The sequence below is a fragment of the Excalfactoria chinensis genome, chromosome 1 (assembly GCF_039878825.1).
Source record: "Excalfactoria chinensis isolate bCotChi1 chromosome 1, bCotChi1.hap2, whole genome shotgun sequence".
Lineage (NCBI taxonomy): Eukaryota > Metazoa > Chordata > Aves > Galliformes > Phasianidae > Excalfactoria > Excalfactoria chinensis.
Genome location: NC_092825.1, coordinates 18,501,362 through 18,521,591, shown reverse-complemented (window position 1 = coordinate 18,521,591; position 20,230 = coordinate 18,501,362). Strand labels below are relative to the sequence as shown.

The 20,230-nt window shown below is 40.1% G+C and overlaps 2 protein-coding genes across 2 annotated transcripts; both read left to right on the top strand.

Annotated features, from left to right (window-relative positions):
• The first annotated feature begins 413 nt into the window (after positions 1-413).
• On the top strand, positions 414-3,316 carry LOC140265566 (secreted frizzled-related protein 2-like). Its single transcript, XM_072361637.1, has 4 exons — positions 414-700; positions 1,215-1,384; positions 1,846-1,938; positions 3,006-3,316. The coding sequence occupies exons 1-4, from the start codon at positions 414-416 to the stop codon at positions 3,314-3,316; spliced, it is 861 nt and encodes a 286-aa protein (XP_072217738.1).
• Positions 3,317-4,613: 1,297 nt separating this feature from the next.
• HDAC10 (histone deacetylase 10) lies at positions 4,614-20,082 on the top strand. Its single transcript, XM_072345705.1, has 21 exons — positions 4,614-4,804; positions 5,185-5,251; positions 6,016-6,150; positions 8,622-8,718; positions 9,290-9,387; positions 9,466-9,570; positions 9,781-9,849; positions 10,452-10,578; positions 11,039-11,104; positions 11,478-11,537; positions 11,928-12,017; positions 13,223-13,329; positions 13,569-13,636; positions 14,117-14,396; positions 15,504-15,594; positions 17,154-17,239; positions 17,692-17,745; positions 18,198-18,282; positions 18,773-18,958; positions 19,417-19,576; positions 19,726-20,082. The coding sequence occupies exons 2-21, from the start codon at positions 5,187-5,189 to the stop codon at positions 19,740-19,742; spliced, it is 2,046 nt and encodes a 681-aa protein (XP_072201806.1). The 5' UTR covers positions 4,614-4,804; positions 5,185-5,186; the 3' UTR covers positions 19,743-20,082.
• The last annotated feature ends 148 nt before the right edge of the window (positions 20,083-20,230 follow it).

Sequence of the window (20,230 nt, the reverse complement as noted above, 5' to 3'; positions counted from 1 at the left end):
TCTGAAAACAAAGGCGACACAGCAGCCCTAGGAGACAGCTTGTCTGCCCAACCAGTTTTCTGGGGGATGTCTTAATTTGATTTAGAAGGCACAGAGCAAGACTCCTAGGTGTCAAAATTTAATATACCACATAGCACGCTACTGCAGCTGATGCTGTCAGGCACGTGAAAGCCTATAGCTAATCTGTGCCTTTAGGGAACATACTTCTATATCTTGTCTCCACCTCCCTGGTTATCACAGCAATCACTTGGATAGGCTATAAGAGCCAGTGCTGTCTCAAGTGATTTGATAAGCAGTTCAAAACCAAGGGTTCATTAAGCTCTTGGGGTATATAAGCCACAGAGTTTTCAGCATGCCCCTGTGCTTGGGAGGTTTGACAGCTCCCTGTTTGGCAAGCTGGAACTCACAGGAAGATGTTGTTGACTGCAATACTACTTGTTTTCACTCTGAGTGGTTTCCTAAGGGTGGGCACAAGCTTTGACATTGGATTATCCACCAAATGTGTAGTGATACCCAAGGAGATGGACATGTGCCATGAGATTGGGTACTCAGAAATGAGGCTTCCCAACCTGATGGGACACACAAGCATGGCAGAGGTCGTCCTAAAATCCACCACCTGGCAGCACCTGGTGCACACGGACTGTCACCCTCATGTGAGGATGTTCCTGTGCTCTCTGTTTGCGCCCATCTGCCTGGACACGTAAGTATCACAGCACCCAGCCTTTTGGCCAGAACAGGGATCGAATCAAATGCATGTTAACTGTAATGGGAAGGTGATCTACACTCCATCTGCAATAATTCTGTTAATTTTTTCATACTTGTTGGGAAGAAAAGCACTCAAAAGCACTTAAGTCCCACTTAAACTTTAATTTGCTTTGTGGAAATGAACGCTGTTGCTAAAGAATACCATATTTTAATTTGTTTCAGTTGAAATTTTGTTCTTGTTAATTTAAAGCTGAATATAGCTGACAACGAAACCAATTACCCATTGCAGAGAGACTCAGGCTTTTGGCAAGGGTTTTCTCAGATAGTAAGAAAAGCATTTTACAAATAGCGTAATTCTATAGCATAGAAGCATAAGCAATTTCTAGAACTGAATTCTTGCTGAAGGATGTCAAATATTAGTATGTACTTTGCACAGAAATCGCTGCTAAAATACTTTGTTATCACTGAGTGAACTGAACAGCTTCAGCCTGGTGCTCCCTCTGGTGCAGGTTCATCCATCCCTGCAGGAGTATGTGTGTTGGTGTGCGGGACAGCTGCGCTCCTGTACTTGCCTGTCATGGGCACACCTGGCCAGAAAGTCTGGACTGCAACCGGTTCCCCGCAGACGAGGACATGTGTCTGGCATCACTTACAAAGGAACATAAATACTTGCACAAAGGTAGGTGAAAGATGGCAGGGTGGCTGTACTGCATGCTGCAGATAAACAAGATAGAACGGGCACAGTTCTCAGTCTGTGACTTTGTAATTAGAGTTGCATCTAAATGTACTTGTTTGTGCAGAGGGGGGGAAGTGCTGATGCCTGCAGTGAAAACTGAGGCACTCCTCAGATGGTATGAGTCAGCATCACTACAGTTAAATGAGGAGTAGTTGGTCTACAAATAGCAGAGGAAGTGATTATCTCCTTGCACAGCTACAGGCTGTACAGGCTGTACAGGCCATATCCATGTCAGCACTGTATTTGATTTATTTTGAGGTGTGTGGATGCTTACATTACCACTGAACAATTATGTATTTTCTATAGTTACTCATAGTTAAACAGCAAGCTCTCAACTTTCATAGCAGAAAACTAATACCGAACATTCTAAAAGATAATGATGAGACTTTGCCATTTCTTACCAGTCCTACCAAAGCCTGCATGCCAGACCTGCCCAGCAGTGGAGGAACTCATTACACACAAAAGAGTTCTTGAAGTTTTCTGTGACAATAATTTTGGTAAGTCCTTGTTAATCTGGCTGCTATTAAACTCTCAGTTCTGCTTCTAAAATGCTTTAAAATTAGGATTAAAATAGCTGACAGCTTCTGCTAGGGTTACAAAATTACATCCTGAGAGCTCGGATACTAAGTCAGCTTTGGGTTATTTTTCAGAATATGTTCTTTCTGAGCAAAATGTAAGGAATTATTATGCACGAAAGACTTCTTTGTCATCTATTTTACAAACAAGTAGCTTTTCTGTTCTTGTTGGGCTGGCTTCATTGCAGTACAATATGGTATATGGAAAATATTCCTGGCAAAAGCAAGCAAATAAACCAGTTTGTCTTTTATTAGTAATTAAACCCAATAAAGCTTTGGTTGTTTCACCAGTGAATGGCATGACCTTGTTACTCGTGAATTCATTGTTCACAATACATGACTTACTGAAATGACTCAGAAAATCATAAAAAATAAATTCTTACCTCTCGTTATCTTACTGAAGTGACAGGCAATACTTTTGAGTTTGCCCTAGAAATGTCCTGCAAAGCCCTTTGAAATCAATAGAGACTGCTAGTGAATACAGCTGGCTTTAGATCAAGTACTGCAGAGAAATTTCATGCTAAGAAGTGTTGGTGGAGTTACTTGTGTTTGATAGATAGAGGCCTGTGATGAAAAGGGAGTATCTAAAAGGGTGGCATCACCAAGCATTACTGCTGAGAGGTTCGTAAGAGAGACAAAATGAGTCTCTGTAGAATAGTTTGGGCGAGGAGGTCAGCCTCATGGTATTAGAACAACACCAACAGCTTACAGTATCTAATTATCCAGCCACCATCACATATACAATGATGGCAAATATACATTACACATCTTTGTGAAAATATGTTTTCCTAGTTGCCTAATTAAATAAGTTCCAAACTTACTAAATAAAAATGTTTACAGTCTATATTGCTGTGGAAGAAGATGTCACCGTACTCCATCACCAGGAATTATGAGAGTATGTTTAAAGAATCTTCCTGCTTTAATGGGTAGTGTTTATTTCTATATTTGAACAAACTGAGTGACTTACTTGTTTCCTTTTTTTTCCTTAGCAGTGAAAGTAAAGCTGTCCAAAAAAAGAGCAGTAATTGCCCACCAAGAGTACAACATTGAGTGCCATGTGGAATTCATTACCCAGGGCTCGCTTTTGCCTTATGAAACTCAGCACATGATACACCAATGGCTGCTTATCAATGAAAACTGTACACAGAGGATGACCCAAACCCATCGTCCTACAGTGTATCTCCTTGTAGGGAGGATTGAGGAAGGTATCATTTTAGTAAATCAGATTTATCGCTGGCAGAGGAGGGACTCCCAGCTGACTTTGGCCACTCAGAAGTGGAGGTACCACAAATGCTTGTAAATATTTATCTTATTACTTGTAAAAAACTTATTACACTTCTCATGCCAAACTTACCTTGTAAATAAGAATGTACTATAAGTGGCATGTAAAATCTTTGTTTCCTTTTAAACTGTATTATAAGTTGAACTTAAACCCAGTGTTATCAGGCCTACTTTGTATAGTATTTTAGCTATTTGTGAAATTTGAGCTTGGTCATCTATGTATAAAGGTTTGAGTTATTGCAAAAATCTTTTGTAATATGTATAAAAACTGAAATGAAACAGTTTTAATCTGGCTCAGTACCTTTAGTATTATTCTATAGTGTTCACCCTGCCATTTTCTTGGCTTACCAAACTTTCTCTTGGTTAATGCTTCATTAATACACCACATTCTTTTCCATCAGAGTATTTTAAAAGAAGGTGGCCCTCTGCTGGTCACTTTTGTCAGAATTAAAATGGAATAAATTGAAATAAATAACAGCAAACACAACACAGTTAGCCCAACAAGAAGAAGATCTGGTCATTTGGTGTCATTTGACATTGATCAAGATGACATATCTCAGTGGTAATGCCTCAGAGCACGGGGTAACTGCAGGTTTTGAATATTTTAAAACCAGGATTCCCTCGTTGAAAGGTCCTATTTAATATTCAGACATACAAAATGTCAGTGCACCGGAGGGCGGTGGGCACGGAACAGGCAGCCCAGAGCAGCGAGCACAGCCCTGAGGTGCCAAGGTGAAGGAGTGTTTGGACACATGGTTTGAATTTAGAGTGGTTCTGTGTGGAGCCAGGAGTTGAGCTCGACAATCCTTATGGGTCTTGGGATTCCAGCTTGGGCTATTCTGTCAATCTGTGATTATATGATTTTCTGTCATGAACTAGAAAACATCCGGAAACTATGGGAAAAAAAAAGTTGGAACAACTTATATTCAGTTTATACTGTATAATGAGGACACTGTTCTGAGAAATGTAGGTGACTCAAAAGCTCAGTTCATTTGATCCCACCGAATCTGTGATGGTTTCTGCTGGAGAAATGGTAAATATTTACAGCACTCCATCACCGCCTACAGACGCCAGCTGCTCCCAAAGGCGTCTGACGGGGCTCATGGGCAGCCCTGCAGGGAGGGACATGTTTAAGAGCCAGAGCAACATCAACAACCTGGTCTTGGTACGAAAGGATATGGCTACCAGTGCGGGCTGCAGGGAGCTGGTCGCTCGATAGTCTGTGAGAACGTTCCGCCCCTTCACTACCGACCGCTCGGAAGCAGGACGCCCGCGCAGCAGCAGCCGCCACCTGCGGGCGGTGCTGTGGGCGTTCCGTTGGACATGTCGCAGCTCCGCCCGCTCCCGCCATCCTGCCCCGCGCTGCAGGTGGGCGGCGCTGGGCCTTCCCTCAGCGGTGAGGCCGAGGCGCTGCTCCGGCGGCCTGTGTGGGGAGCGTGGCCGGTCGTGTTGTGCTGTGTTCGGGGTCGCTGAGCGCAAGCTTCCCACATACCCGTCTCAGCTTGGGGTGAGTACCCCTAAGCGCTTGCTGGCCCAGAGCTCGCCCCGGGGCCCTTATTCGCGGCCGCAGGACTGGGGGAGCTCTTGTACCCCCTCTGCTGCACCTCACCTCCCTCTGCTGAGCGTTCAGGTAACCGGGAATGCAGCCTGTGGCGGATCCAGCTTCCAGGGCTGTGCCTGCAGTTCTTGCCCTGGGGCCTCACTAACCAGCCTCTCTGCGCTTCTCCTAAGCGTTCTTTGTTTCCACTTTGTACTTAAAAGTCTAAAGTGCGAGATCCTCCTGCAGGCTGGTGCCCTGCATACACACGTTCTCACGGGTTGTATTATTGTACCTCTGTTTCATGCCTGACATACCTACCTAGGGACTTTTGTCTGTTCTGTCTGTAGCGATGGCTTCAGGAACAGCCCTGATTTACGATGAAGCAATGACCAGGCATAAGCTGCTTTGGAACGAGTAAGTCGGTAACCTCCTGTCCTATTGATGAATGGGTTCTTGTCAAGAAAGTAACAAGAAAATGTATATTTTGTAAATGTGGTATGGGGTGTGTAGTGACAGATAACCTGGTAACTTTCCGACTAAACAGAAAGTCTGCCTTCTCGAAAAACTTTATTGCTAATTTGTATCTATGTACTTTAATGCTAATCTGAAGCTGGATCTGAGAAGCTGAAGCCCTGCAGTCCAGTAGGCCTTAGTGAGGGGATTAGTTCTCTGAACTGCAGTTTAAGCTAAATGCATTACTTATAAAGCTAAAGTATCATTGACCTTAGAAAAATACATGGATTTACTTTCTTAGCTGAAACCCTTCAATTAAGTTCAATTAGAAATTGATGTATTCATTGTGCTTAAAATGAAGTCCACCTCTGTCCTGTCAAATCCTCCTCTCTGCTGATCTTCCCTGTAAGATCTTCACTTTTAATTTCAGTGTCTCCATGCCCGTGGTAGTCATTGCCTCTTTAAGCAGTGAGAGAAGAAGCAAAAATTAATATTTTGTTTATTTCTGTGAGAGCCATACATTTATTTTTGCTTACAGATTTTGTAATCGTTTGGCTCAATTCTAAACTGAAAAGTATTCAAATAATTTTATTATTATTTTTTTACTCTCACATGTACCTCTGAGGATATTTGAATCTTTACTTGTAGTGCACGGTAGGCATTTATTGTTACTTGAAAGCTGTGCTGATTTGTATTGTAGTAATATGAATGTCACTTATTTTCAGTCCTGTTTGTGATATCGAAGTGCCAGAAAGACTGTCAGCCTCCTATGAGCAGCTTCAGTGTTACCATCTTGTGGAAAGATGTGTCCCTGTGACTGCTAGAGAAGGAAGCGAGGAGGAAATCCTCTTAGTTCACAGGTGTGAAAATTATGTTCATTGCCATTCAGTTTAATCCAATGAAGTAACAGGTGATGTACCTCCAGAGCATGTTTTGCACCACCTAAACATGCCTGGTCCTAAGCTCAATAACTTCCAGTTGGAAAATGTGTCAGGCTGAAACTCGTACAGGTAATGTTGATTATGCAATAGATGCTGAATAATGGATGATTTTGCTGTTCCATTAAATCCCCATTTCCACTCTTTGGATTCTTGAGCCGTGATCGCTGATTTGAATACAGTATTAAAAGTAAGTTTCTAATTTGAAAATGTAGGAAAACTGATAACCTCCTCTTTCTCCCAAACATCTTTAAGACAGAGCGAGCCAACAGAAAGGTTTGTAGCTAAGTCTGTGGGGGAGTCTGGAGGATGAGCATCTTGCCTCTTCTGAACTCGTGGCACTGAAGTCTGCTCTGGCACTTGTCATCTTGGTGTGATAGCTCTGCAGCCAACATGTGTGTTGTTTGCATGCTCATTTTCTAGGAAGCAGCAAAGTCTTTCTTTAAAGGACAAGTGGAGCTGGGAGCAAAGCATGATTGCAAAGCAGATACAGGCAGGGTCTGTATAGGTAAGGGCTCAATCCCACAGTCCCCAGGGGAAGTGGGCAGCACAGATCTGATGATACTAACTCAAATTCAGCTGAGAGTTTAGATTGCTTGACAAGTCTGCAGTAACATGGCAGATGTGAGGCTAAGTTTAACATTATTCCACAGGTCAGGGTGGAGGCCCACATCAGTGGAGTTTATGGCTGGATTCAGAGATGGCTATAGAACATAACTAAAGCATATCCAGGGTGAGAGCTTTACATTTAAAGCAGCTCCCATGTGAAGGGTGAGAAGGCTTTGATGAAGCTTCTTAGCAGAGTTGTTCAGAGGAACTTCCACCAAGGTTCCATCTAGCTTGCTCCCTCAAGACCATCAGCTGCACTGTCTTTAAACATGCTCTGAATCCAGCAGCAGAACCTCAGGAAGCAAAAGGTTGCACATGGGTGCCCTGATGCTTGGATGAGGACAATAGCTTGATCCTGAGTAGTGCTTAGATTTTCATATTCCAGAACATCATTTTTCCTCAAAATGTACTTGTTAGAATGCAGTCGACTCTGTGTACCAATGCAATTTATATTTGCAGTATGTACATTGCTGATCGGGTACCAAAGAGATATGATAAGAATTCCCAGTTGAGTTGTCCCTTCTAGGTGGCTTGGGACAAACAAATTCACTAAGGTCTTGTCTTAGTTTCCAAATGTAGGGTAGACATAATAGATCTCTTTCTTTCCTAAAGCACTTTCTGGTTGAAACAAGTGCATAACTCCTACAAAACTGTTGTTTGAATTTGGAGGTTGTAGTGAGCTGGGGGTTGGCCTCTTCTCTTGTGTGACTGGTGATAGGACTAGAGGGTTCAAGCTGTGCCAGGGGAGATTTAGGCTGGACATTATGAAATACTAATTCTCTGAAATAGTGGTCAGGCAGTGGAATGGGCTGCCCAGGGAGGTGGTGGAGTCACCAACACTGAAGGCGTTCAAGGAACATTTGGACATTGTGTTGAGGGACATGGTTTAGTGAGAACTATTGGTGATGGGTGCGTGGTTGGACTGGATGGTCTTGTAGGTCTTTTCCAGGCTTTAGTGATTCTGTGAATTCACCACTAGGTAAGAGGCTGCTGAGGAAGTTAAACTAGTAATTACACAGTCAATGAGCTTCATACAGTTTTATTCTTGGTAGAATCTTCATTTTGAATCCACTGCTTAGGATTGTGTATATTAGGTAATGCTAGTCTGTCTCATTTTGTTGTGAAATTGTGGTTGCTTTGGATGTCCAGCAAGAGGAACACATACATAGTCATTGTGTCCTGTGTTAGAATTCAGGTAGGAGGGTAGATGAGATCAACCTTAATTTCCATCTCAGCACCCAAAGGCAAGATAGCAGTGACAGAGAATTGGTGGAACAGTGTTTCTAGTGCCTAAGTACTTGTTGTGCTCTTGAACCAATGAGAACAGGGAGTTAGTACACACGTGATAAGGAATTCAATCAAATACCTGTTTTTCATACAAGGGAGGACTAGACACATTCTCAGTTATAATTCATATGCTGGCAGCTGTCAGATCCTAATTTAGTTCTTGTGGGGATGTTTAGATCTTGTCTGTAGCCTGGATTGCAGAATAGACTGTAGCACAATGAAAAAACAGCCTTTTGATGATAGCAAGACCGCTGGGAAAGGGGAAAAGCATGTCATTATATTCCTAGGATATCCAAGAATCCTTAATTTCATAGCACTCCTTTGCTTCACTGTAACCTGCAGCCAGAATGCCAGGGTACATTCTGGACTTGTGTTGTTTCAGAGATAACCTCTTTTAATGTATGTTCTGTTACCTTTTGTTACATTTAAATTGTATTCAAAAACTGTAAGTCTATGTGCTTAGTTAGATGTTGTGTTAATCTCCCTGTCCTCTGCAGTTCAGAACACTTGGAAGTTGCAAAAAGCACACAGACAATGAATGAAGAGGAACTGAAAAGAATCTCTGGAAATTATGATTCTTTTTTCTTTCATCCGGTGTGTAAGTTAAACTGCTTCCTGTTGTGGGGGATGCAGGTATTTGTATTATTGCATCTGTGTGATGGTTTTCGAAGTAGGGGAACGCTGATAATGATTTTGTTATCTAAATATACTTGCATGTGTTTATGGCTTTTTGTTGATCCATTTCCAGTTCAGTGCTACGCTGTAATTCAAATTGCTAAGTGTTTTTTTATCTGTTCTGTAATTATATCATGCCAGTATAGCGTACTACTCAAATTTTAATTTTGCTTTTGTTACTGTAAGGTTTTATTCCTTATATTCAGGGAAATGGTTCCCTTGCCAATGGAACCAGTCAATTCAATATGTCCATCTCTTATTTCTTACCTCCCTTAGAGAGAACATCTTTACAAAGGATGTGATGGTTACAGACAAACCTAACAGTACACTGGCTTTTCTGTTGTAAAACTGTGCTTTTAACTGGCTGCATACAACTTCATTAGGATTGACTTATGTCACCTTCATGTTGGGTTGCAAAGCACATTATGCATGCTTTCTCTAAAGCTAGCTGATGAATAACAGATAATAACAATGAATTTCTCTTTTTCAGAACACTTACCACTGTGCCAGACTAGCTGTAGGAGCAGCTTTGCAACTAGTGGACTCTGTGATGTCAGGAAAAGTATGCAATGGAATGGCATTAGTAAGGTAAGAAAATGCGACGAAGTCTCCATTTCTCACCAAAATTTCCTTTGTTGTGTTTAATGACATAAAACTTTGTTTTAGACCTCCAGGTCACCACAGCCAGAGAAACGCAGCTAATGGGTTCTGTTTGTTCAACAATGTTGCTATTGCAGCAGAATATGCAAAACTGAAGTATGGTCTACAGAGGTAAGAGAGTGATTGACCATAGAGAAGCTTTTCATACCCAAGTGTGATGTTACATTATCATTTCACATGGTACCATTTTAGAGTAATGTCCAGAGCCTTGTGGGTGTCACGTACCTTTTTGGGTCAGAAAATCTTTAGTCATCTGCGATTCCTTTAGATCTGTATGCCATGGTTCTTCCAATGAATGTTTTATTTTGCTTTTCTATGCAGAATCCTAATTGTTGACTGGGATGTGCACCATGGGCAAGGAACTCAGTATATATTTGAAGAAGATCCAAGGTTTGAAGGATGTTTTTGTTAGCTAGCTAAGTACTGCTTGCTTCTGTGGGGAATAAGACTTTTTATACTCCTAAATCTAGAATCTTACAAAACACAAAATATTCTGCTTGCTATTTATTGACTGTTGGTTTTGTTGTTGTTTTTTTTGCCTGTTACCAAGTAAAGGGAAAAAAAAAGTCTAACAAGAAGAAACACATAAACTTATTTTACAATAAAGAATAACAAACGCAAAATGAGCAATGTGACTTTTAAAAAGATTATCAGTAGTGAGATCTCTCTATAGCAGGATTTAGGTAATATCTCTGATCTTTCTATTCAGGGATCTCTCAGTTCAAGTGCTAGTTAGATAAAACACATGAGCTTCATGCTGTTTTCTGAAAAGCCATGACACTGGCTGGGAGCGCATACATGACATTTTTAAAAGCTGTCCTAGGTTAATTTTGGCATAGGACCTCCTGTGCCAACTTTTACAGTCAAAAGCTGCTCGGAGAGCTTAAGTGGAAAGGATAAATCTATTTTAATGCTTTCACTGTATATTATAGAGTTTATAAGGTCAGTTTTGGAACCTTTTTGTCAAGTTGGATTTTTCTTGTATTTTTCAGTGTTTTGTATTTTTCCTGGCATCGCTATGAACATCAGAAATTCTGGCCATCACTCAAAGAATCTGATTATGATGCTGTGGGTTTGGGAAAAGGAAAAGGTTTTAATATAAATTTGCCTTGGAATAAGGTAAATGTTATTTACAGCACAACAAAGTAAGTGTAACAGCTTTATTTCTTATGCATTAGATAATGCTTTGCCTGCTTGGCAGAGGTTATGGCACAGTGTGTCTTATTCCTGGCAGTGAAACGTCTTCTAAGAAATAAGGCTTAGAATGTCGTGTTTCCTTGTTTTAGGAGAGAAGACACGTGTATATTGTTATTTTCTTCAGCCTAGCCATCATATCTGAGAGTGCTTCAGGAGGTGGTTGTGTCCATCCTTGTTCAGCAGAGAACCAAAGCTCATGCTTAAGACTTAAAACAATGGATATTTGTATATAGTTGTTGTTTTTTTTTACAGAAGATTTTTAGCTGATCTTACAGGGCTGCCTTGTCTTTAACTTTTGGTATTATCTTTTATGTCTGAAAAAACCTTAGGAAAAGCTATTCTTCAACAGGAAGATCTGACCTGTATTTCTCACATTTTGCAGGTTGGAATGAGAAATTCGGATTATCTTGCTGCGTTCTTTCATGTGTTGCTTCCAGTGGCTTTTGAGGTACTTTTTCACTGCACTGTTTTGTGAATAGCAAAATTAAGGATTATTTCTTAAACATTATTAAATACTTTGTAGTACTTTGCTACTTAAAAGCATCACATTTAACACAATTTCTGCTGATATGAACAATGTGCTGATTGACTGAGTACTATTTATGCAATGTTAGCTTTCAAATAATCAGTACAGAACTCTACAACTTTCCCATCAGGAATAATATTATAAACGTGTGTGTATATGTACATATATATATATATATTTTAATCAAGGAGAATCTTTATTTGTATTTATGTTCTGGTCGAAATAATAGCTGAGTATGGTACAGCTGAAATCCAACACAAAAGAATGTGCTACATTTCTTTCTGTTTTACAACAGTTTGATCCTGAACTGGTTCTTGTCTCCTCTGGATATGATTCAGGAATTGGAGACCCTGAGGTAAGTAACTTTTTGTGGTTTGTGTTGTCAGTCATAAATGTGTTTGTAAAATATTCCTACATCTCATATGTCCACGATTGCTATGTGAAATTCACTTTCACAAAGCTAGAAATATATGTTTGAGTCTTTAAGCTGGCCCAGCTCAATAAATAGCACATGACACATAAAGATAGATTGTCTTGAAGGCACAACTCCTGCATCACCTTTTTGCACCTTCCTTTAAAGCAGCTGGCTCGGCATTTTGTTAGATACAGCCAGAGGCAAGTGTTCCTTTATGCTGAGGTTGAGTCCAGTCTCATTTATTTCAGACCATCTGTCTGTTTATTTGTTTTTCTCAACAGTATTTTTGATTCGGGGTTTCATCTCTTAACAGAACTTTCTTTAATTTAGGGACAGATGAATGCCACTCCTGAAGTCTTTGCCCACCTTACCCATTTCCTGATGCACTTAGCTCATGGGAAGCTGTGTGTCATCCTAGAGGTAAATACTTCCGGAGCTTAACAAAATAATTTCTTTTTATATCTCTTTCTGGAATCAATAATACCAAAAAGACTAAAACCTGGCAGTTCTCTTAGACATGAAAAGAAATGTGTGTCTTGATTATTATTAATTTTTTTAATTTAAAATGTTAGAACAAAAGAGTGTGTGATTATTTTTCCAAAAACACAACCTCCACTGTTGTGTCCAATTCCTGTGCACGGTGACTACAAAATGCTGCTCTGGACAGTCCCCAGTTCATTAAAACTTAGGTAGTGAATCAACAGCATTAGCAGTGTTCTGCAATTTTGTCGTACTCCAGAAGAATTTTTGAAACCTTTAGCATAAATGCACTCTAAGTTGGTTACAGAGCCTGTGCTGCATTCCTTTCTTTGGGGGCTTTTTTGTTTGTTTTTTTGTGAAAACGTATAAAAAGATCTTTAAGAGGTCATTTTAAAAACCATTATTTCCTCCTTCTGAAGTCGATATATCAACTCCTCTTCTGTATGTTGCAGAAACTCTCATTTTACTGTAGATAAGTTTGTAAATCCTCCCAGCATGATCCCAAACAAATTAATTGCTTAGAAAATGATTCGCTTGACCTCTGTTTTGCTTGAACTCTTTTTCCATCACCATTTCTTCAGCAGGTTGTTGCAGATACTGCCATCTGCTAGCTGAAGTGCAAATAATCACCTCCTCGTGATACAGATGATGTGACTGCTCTGTGAATGGAATGCAGGAACAAGTCTGTCATCTTTAATCCAACTGTCTTAAATCTACCTTAATTTCTCTTCCAACTCTTGCCAAAACTATCAGGAGTCGGGCTGTGGGACATTTCCCTTGTACAGATATTTTAGAGGACAGCAGAAATATTTACCTTCTAAGGAATCTTCCACAAGAGTTGTTGAAGGTGGTATGCCATGGGAAGGGCGTGGAAAAAGTATTTCTAGAGTTTTCAGGGCAAAGTCATGACTAATTTCCAAAGTGAATTGAACCATGATAAAGTGAATTGGGTTGTCGCTTGCCATTGAACTTCAGCAGATAGCATTTAACTTAATGATTTTCTATATGAAACACTGTCTTAGGTGTGTTTGCGTATGATCTTTCATTTCTGTAAATTCAGATACATTCAATGATTTATTTCCTATGATGACTTTCATACTTCACCTGTATTGATCCCTTACGTGGAATGAAATACTTTTTTCTAGGGTGGGTACCATTTGAAGTCCTTGTCTGAATCAGTCTGCATGACTGTAAAAACTTTGCTAAGAGATCCTCTGCCTCAGTTAACTGGAGAAATGGCACCTTGCCTAAGGTAAGCAGGCATAAAAGTAATTCTAGAACCACCTATGTATTTATCAAAGATATCAAGATATGCGTGCGTTGAACACTTTGCCTGCCAAGGTTTTAATGTGATACTTTGCAATTTTTTTTCTACTTTGAGACATTTCTTATGTGATTTTACATTATCGTTGGTGTTGTTTTTCTCATTCAGTTAAACTGTTCCCTGTTCTTTCATCAGTGCTGATACTGTTAATCCTGTTTCTGTCATAGTGCTATAGAATCTATTCAAAATGTGAGAGCAGCACATAAACCCTACTGGAAATGGTTGACGCATGAAGGTAATTAAACGTGATTGGTACAAGGATTCATACAGGAATTCAAAATTAAGATTATTTCCTCTTGTTTATAATAATTGAACTACCAGTTATTCATCAAATGGTTGCTGGAGCACTGTGTCATCAAATGGTTGCTGGAGCACTGTGAGGCTTCTTTCAGGGCCAAGTCTTCAGCTGGTCTGAGAAAAAAATACCATTAACTTCTAGAGCTGACAAACATCACGCTAAAAAAGTAGTGCTTTAATATCTTTGTCTGCTCTGTGGGGAAAAAATGGACAGAAGTTTTATTATCACTCACAAACTTTCTCTAGATTCAAACAGTTGTAGCATTACTGAAAAATATCTGTGGCAAAATATACTGTAGACTTTGCAGGGAAACAAATACAAACACTGAATACAAGTGTACTTTGTTTTGCAAATAAATGTAACAAAATATTAACACACTGCTCAAACATTAATACGTGTGAAACTCTCTTTTTCTAGACACATCATTTTTGTACAATTTGAGCACCAAATCAGACTTACCAGGGACTGCTGATACAAATCCCTCTACAGATGATGAAGCCAAAATAACTGACAGCAATGAAACTGACAAAATAGAAAGATTTTTGGAATTGCACATGAAAAATATTATATTTCCAGATCCTCCCATCAAAACAGCAATAACAGCTGAGTTGAAAGCCTCAGCAGACCCAAACACCTTCCCAGTACACATTCATGTTGTGAAGGAAATGGACAAAAATGAAGTAAAAGCTCTTGTCAGGTTGGTTGTATTTAATTAATTTTCAACTTAATTTTAAGGATGAGAAGTCTTGGAACAAAATATAATCTTATTCTTTCTCTACCATTGTGTCTGTGGCATCAGTCTAATCCCTATGATTATATCTACTACCTATGATTATAGGCAAAATTACTACTTCTGAAAAATTAAGACATTATTATTAATTATCATTCATATCCTTAAAGTAATAGAATCATAGAATGGCCTGAGTTGAAAAGGACCACAATGATCATTTAGTTTCAGCCCCCCTGCTGTGGGCAAGGTTGTCAACCACCAGACCAGGCTGCCCAGAGCCTCATCCAGCCTGGCCTTGAATGCCTCCAGAGACAGGGCATCCACAACCTCCAGTGTATCATCACCCTCTGAGTGAAAAATTTCCTCATACCTAACCTCTGCTGTTTCAGTTTAAAACCATTCCCCATTGTCCTGTCACTATCCACCCAGGTAAACAGCTGTTCCCTCTCCTGTTTATACGCTCCCTTCAAATATTGGAAGGCCACAATGAGGTCTCCCCAGAGCCTTTTCTTCTCCACGCTAAAAAAGCCCAGTTCCCTCAACCTTTCTTCACAGGAGAGGTGCTCCAGCACTGATCATCTTAGTGGCCCTACTCTGGACCTTTATATAACTAACCAGAATATTTTTAGAGAAAACTATTTCAAGAGAGAAAGGACAGTCAGTGAAGATGTGTTAATTTAGAAGGAGGGTGTTAGGAAAATGTCTTTAAGATCTTTGTTAGCTTTTAGCTGGAAAAAAAGCCAAACCCAACTGGTATTACAGTCTCAGAAACTCAACTTTCTAAATTAGAAAGTCTCATTTTGACAGAACTTTATTTCCTGAATATCGTCAGGATTTGTTTGTTTGTTTTCTTTATAGTGCAAATAGAAACAGGTTTAAAAAGCTCGTGACTTCATGACTGTTAAGCAGGAGTGTTGTCATCTTCCTGTTAGAGCTACGTCTTTGAGAATGAATGTGTAGTATTTATAGAAAATGCATTGCTGTCAGCACTAACTGCAAAATACCATCATCAGGATCCCTCCAAAAGCGCTATCATATCTAACCTAGTTTTGCTTCATGTGATTCATTTTACAGTGATTTTCATCCGGACCTTGTGAAAGCAAACAAAACTTTGCTCTCTCTTGGCAGTACATTGACCATCCTAGAGAAAATACTTAAGAAAGAGGTAAAGGGAATGTTGTTTAATTGAGGGGGCTGGGGGGGCTGCCTTCCTGATTTCAGCTTCTGTGATGCTATCATCTGGATATTTGTTACTGTGTAGTTCATAACCCTGCTGATCTCACTAGTCTGTGCTTAGCTAACAGGATATAAGGTGACAAAGCATTTTAGGAGTAGTTAATCTCAAGAAACCTTTCTAATTATTATTGGACAAGACATTATTCTGCTTTTCTGCAGACACAGCTCATAAGGCATTGCTCTCAAACATAAGGATGAACCAGATATTCATTCTTCCAGTTGCTGTGGACATAAGACTGTGTATAAAGCACCAGTGAGCAGCGAGGAACCTGAGAAAGATTTAAACTTTTGCATGGAGTTTTGCCTGCTGACTTCAAGAGAGAGTTGACTTCTGCAGTCCCCTTTGTTGTAAGATAGCACAGTATGCTAAGCTGTACTCTCTATCATTATATGTGCAATGATTTATACAGTCATTTGTTTTCCTGGCCCTTCACCCCGATTGCTTTTGTAGAGCAGTTTTAAACACCAACGTGGCCTATGATTCTAAACAGCCATTCCAGTTCAGTGTTCTGATCCTTGCACAGTCAGGAACGAAGATGAGGCAGACTTAGAGGTTGCAAGATTGTATTTATGTCTTGAAATTTTGAAAAACAAAGAGGAAAAACAACAAGCTAAAAATAAAATGCCAAGTTTATATTATGTAAACAGCCTCATCTGTTAAATCATTCTCTTTTTGAATAAAAAGCTCTCTTTAAAGTATGAAGCCAGTGGGGACTAACACCTGTCAGAACGGCCTCATTCTTGTAAGTCATTTTCCTGCTGTTGGCAGTTGTGGCAGTAGATCTTAGGAACAAATTTCTATTGTTATAGACTGCACATATCTCTAGGAGAGCCTATGAGTAGATTAGATGAACTACTGGCAAGAGGAAACAGCATCTGCAATTAATGTCTGTTTGAGATTATATGTTCAGGCTATGCTGAGATTTTGTGTTGATGGTTAGAGGAGAACTGAGGAGGAAGTGCACACGTTGTCTTCTTGCTGTGTTCCCTTACGTTTCGTGTGGAGTTCAAAGCATTGCACAACACAAACCAACACTTACATGTTGATTGATTAATACTGTCACCATGTTTTCCATAAAGTAATGGCTTACTTAGGTTAAAGGAAGAGTCAGAATTCGGGAACAGCTTTCCTTTCATACTATCTGTTTTTCCAGTGTGTTTTGCCTTCTGGCACACAGAGTGTGTCCTGTCTGCAGACTACAGAGAGAACCACTAAAGATGACCTTCACCTACATAATCTACTTTTATAGTTCACTTTCAACACAGGACCACGCAGTTGAAATAATGCAACAGCTTCTGGCATAATAATCGAATGTGACCTTTGTGTTGCAAATGAATTAATAACACCCTAATCTTAGGATCTCTTCCCTGCAGCTGTGGCTCTATTTGAATGATACACAAGTAAAAAAAACAATTGGTACAAATAAGAAATGACACAATCTCGTGCAGTGCTAATTATTTGTGAGTTAAAAAGAATATCTTTTGTAGGTATGCAGCGGAATTGCGGAATCATCTGCAGCTTCTGCTTCTGCTGCTGTTGCACTGAGACGTTCTCTTCATTTTGGGTTTCAAAGGTGAGTTTTTATCTTTTGCATTCGGTACTCAAAATGTAAAAATAAGATGGAAGTGGATAACATATGTGAAGTTGAAAGGCTTCACTTTAAAACAAATGTGCATAGCTTTTTTGATTTGCAGTAAAGACAGTATTTCATATGACAAAATCTTTTTGCCTTACCAAAGGCAGAACACCTGTAGGGATCAGTGCTGTACAAGCTTAGGTTTTCTGTGCCAGATTTTGGCTGCCTTTGACCTAAGGGCATTTTCTTGGCTCCCTGGAGTAGTGGGAGAGTTCCCTTGAGCTGTCAGACATCTCTTTATACTTCTGGTGGACCAAGTTCAGAGAGGTGTATGTTCTTTTTTATTTATTTAGTCTGCATGCAGACCCTTTAAACAAACTGCAGTAACTGAAAATAATTACTTGCAGATACAAATCAGTGTATACACGATTTTCCTTTGTGTTCTGCAGAGTGCTTTGCATCTTTGTTGGAGACATGCATATCGTTCCGAACACAGAAGATGGGTGAGGCTTCTTTTTGATTTAGAAAATCAAATCCCAGGGATGCTAAATGTTCCTAATGTGCTCATATGTGCAATGAAATCTGCGCTGAGAAATCAGTTGTGAATTGTTATTTTCTCACTGACTTTAACCTGAAACAAAATACAGAGCAACCCAAAATGTGCATTGCTAAAAACAGCCTTCTATTTCTAAATTCTGCCTCCTTAGTTTAGTGGTTGAAGTATAATCCTTCTGCATCAATTGAAATATGGAATATTACTGAAAATTTAAGGTTGAAAATACAATGTTTGAATATACAAAGTAATAAAGCAAGCAAGCATTTAAGAGGCACTTTTAAAATGGTAAGACGAGATAGGGAAGAAAGTATATGTCCCATTGAAACCAGGGATAGAGCAGAACTTTTTGTCTCATTGGAAGCTGTTGGTGAAATACTTGGATGTGGGTTTCAATTACAGAAAAGTACTTGTCATACATGTTTGCAAGGACGAACAGCCTGGAAAGAGCAGCTCTAAACACTATATTGTGCTAAACTGGAAAGAGGTAAGGTGCGTTTTGTGAAAGCAACCCAAGAGAAAAAGTTTGTTTTCTTAATAAACTGAATAGAAGACATTTGTTAATTCATAAGATGTCACTGAGAATTACACCTATCACTGCAAGTGGGGCTTCACAAAAAGTTTCTTTCTTTGCCCTCTCAATAGTGCTGCTCCTTCACAGACCTCTGGTGTGAATTAGAGCGCGTAGTTTGAGTAAGGCTGCAGTGGCTGTTGTATTTTGTGTTAAAGAAGGCAGAGTTGCAATGCAGAGATGCTAAGGAAAATGAGAATAGCCAGTGTTGAACAAAGCAGCAGGTTTAATATAAAAACTGCTTTGAAAATAGATCAGTGTTCTGTTTCTAAGGTCAACAGAAAGCTTTTTGAATCTCGCATTGTGTTGGGCCTGGGGCTTTTTATTTTTGCCTTTTTTTTCCCCTGCAATCCTACCTATTTTCAGCTTTATGTTTGTTCTAAATTGCTTTTCATTACTGTTAAAGGATGCTGACGGGAATGACTTCTTTTCTGCTGTACTCGGATTCATTCTTCCCGTAGCCTATAGTTACCAACCTGACTTGATAGTAATAGCTGTTGGACCAAACAGGAGCCTTGGAATAAGTGGGATTTCTCTCCTTTTTGGTTTGCTGCAAGGACTGGCAGAATCTCGAATTCTTGCAGTGATTGAGGTAAGAAGTTTACAACACCTAGGACAGAACCCAAATCAAGCCAGTAGCACGTTTGGTGTGAACTGCTCTGAGCTGCTGTATTCCGACTGTGTTTATTATATTGTCTTTGGAACCTCTGAGTTGTTGACATAAATAGCCCAAGTTTCTGTCTGGCCTGGGAATGAAAGCAGAAAGGCACATACTGAGCTGTAGGCAGCCTGCATGATTGAGGAGCTAAGGCATGAATGCAAGGCCTGAGCTAACGGTTGTGGTTTTGCGTAGCAGATGATGATCTGACAGTTTGCTTCAGCTTGGCAAGAAGCCTTGCAGAAGGCTTTGCTTTCCATATGGAATGTGCAGCTCAGAGTTGTGTCCTGAGTGAAGATATTTCATGACCTCTTCCCATCTAACGTGACTGAAAGCAGCCCACTGTTCTGTTTTTTGTACAACTCTAGATTTTTCTTTCTCTTCTTATTTAGGACACAGACATAAATCTAATGCAAAGTGTAGCCAAAACACTTGCAGGTGCTTCTACACCTCACTTTGGAGTTCATGTGCCTCCTACCCAAGAAAAAGTAAATCAAATAAAAATGTTAAGAAAGCAGCTTCAGCAGGACTGGAAAATGCTTCAGTGCTCCGGTAAGTAATCTCTGGTTCTTATTAACATATATGTTCTTAGAAAGATGATAAAATACAGCTGGATCCTCTGTCAGTGTAATGTGAGACTGTTCTTATGGACTTGGGAGTGAGCTGGATTAATAACTTCATCTTGCTGGTGTTCTTTTCAGTGAACGATGGTATTTAAAGAAACTGACTTCTCTGGTGTCTCTGTCACTGGGACTTCAACATGTAACCTTCCACTTTCAAGCACTTAAAATTACACGCATCCATCAGACCGTATTCCTACTGCTGTTGGTATCGGGGTCAACTACACACGCTCTGATTAACTAAACCAGTCCTCATAGTCCTATTTTTAGGACTGTTTTCGGACAACTCTGTGTCCAAGGTGTTCTCTCCCAGGGAGGATCCGGCTTGTTCTGTTTCGCTGCCCTCAGCGAGCCATGAGGTGTAGACTACATTAACTAAAACACGACAAAGAAGGCGAAACTGTATTTTCAATAAAAGAACTTTGCAAGTACTGTCACAACTGTTTGCAGAACTGCGTTTGGTGGCTGGGGACCCCTCGCGTTTCCTACCGGCCGGGCCTCATAAGGGCGATGCAGCCCCGATGGCTACAGGCAGCTGCCGACGCGGGCGCTCAAGGGGCGGTGCTGGCAGCGGGGCGGAGCAGCA

Coding starts and splice junctions, on each gene's coding strand:
- LOC140265566 (XM_072361637.1), top strand. CDS start 414: ATGTTGTTGACTGCAATACTACTTGTTTTCACTCTGAGTGGTTTCCTA. Junction 701..1,214: donor GCGCCCATCTGCCTGGACAC/GTAAGTATCACA, acceptor CCTCTGGTGCAG/GTTCATCCATCCCTGCAGGA. Junction 1,939..3,005: donor TTTCTGTGACAATAATTTTG/GTAAGTCCTTGT, acceptor TTTTTTCCTTAG/CAGTGAAAGTAAAGCTGTCC.
- HDAC10 (XM_072345705.1), top strand. CDS start 5,187: ATGGCTTCAGGAACAGCCCTGATTTACGATGAAGCAATGACCAGGCAT. Junction 9,388..9,465: donor AATGGAATGGCATTAGTAAG/GTAAGAAAATGC, acceptor ACTTTGTTTTAG/ACCTCCAGGTCACCACAGCC. Junction 10,579..11,038: donor TAAATTTGCCTTGGAATAAG/GTAAATGTTATT, acceptor CACATTTTGCAG/GTTGGAATGAGAAATTCGGA.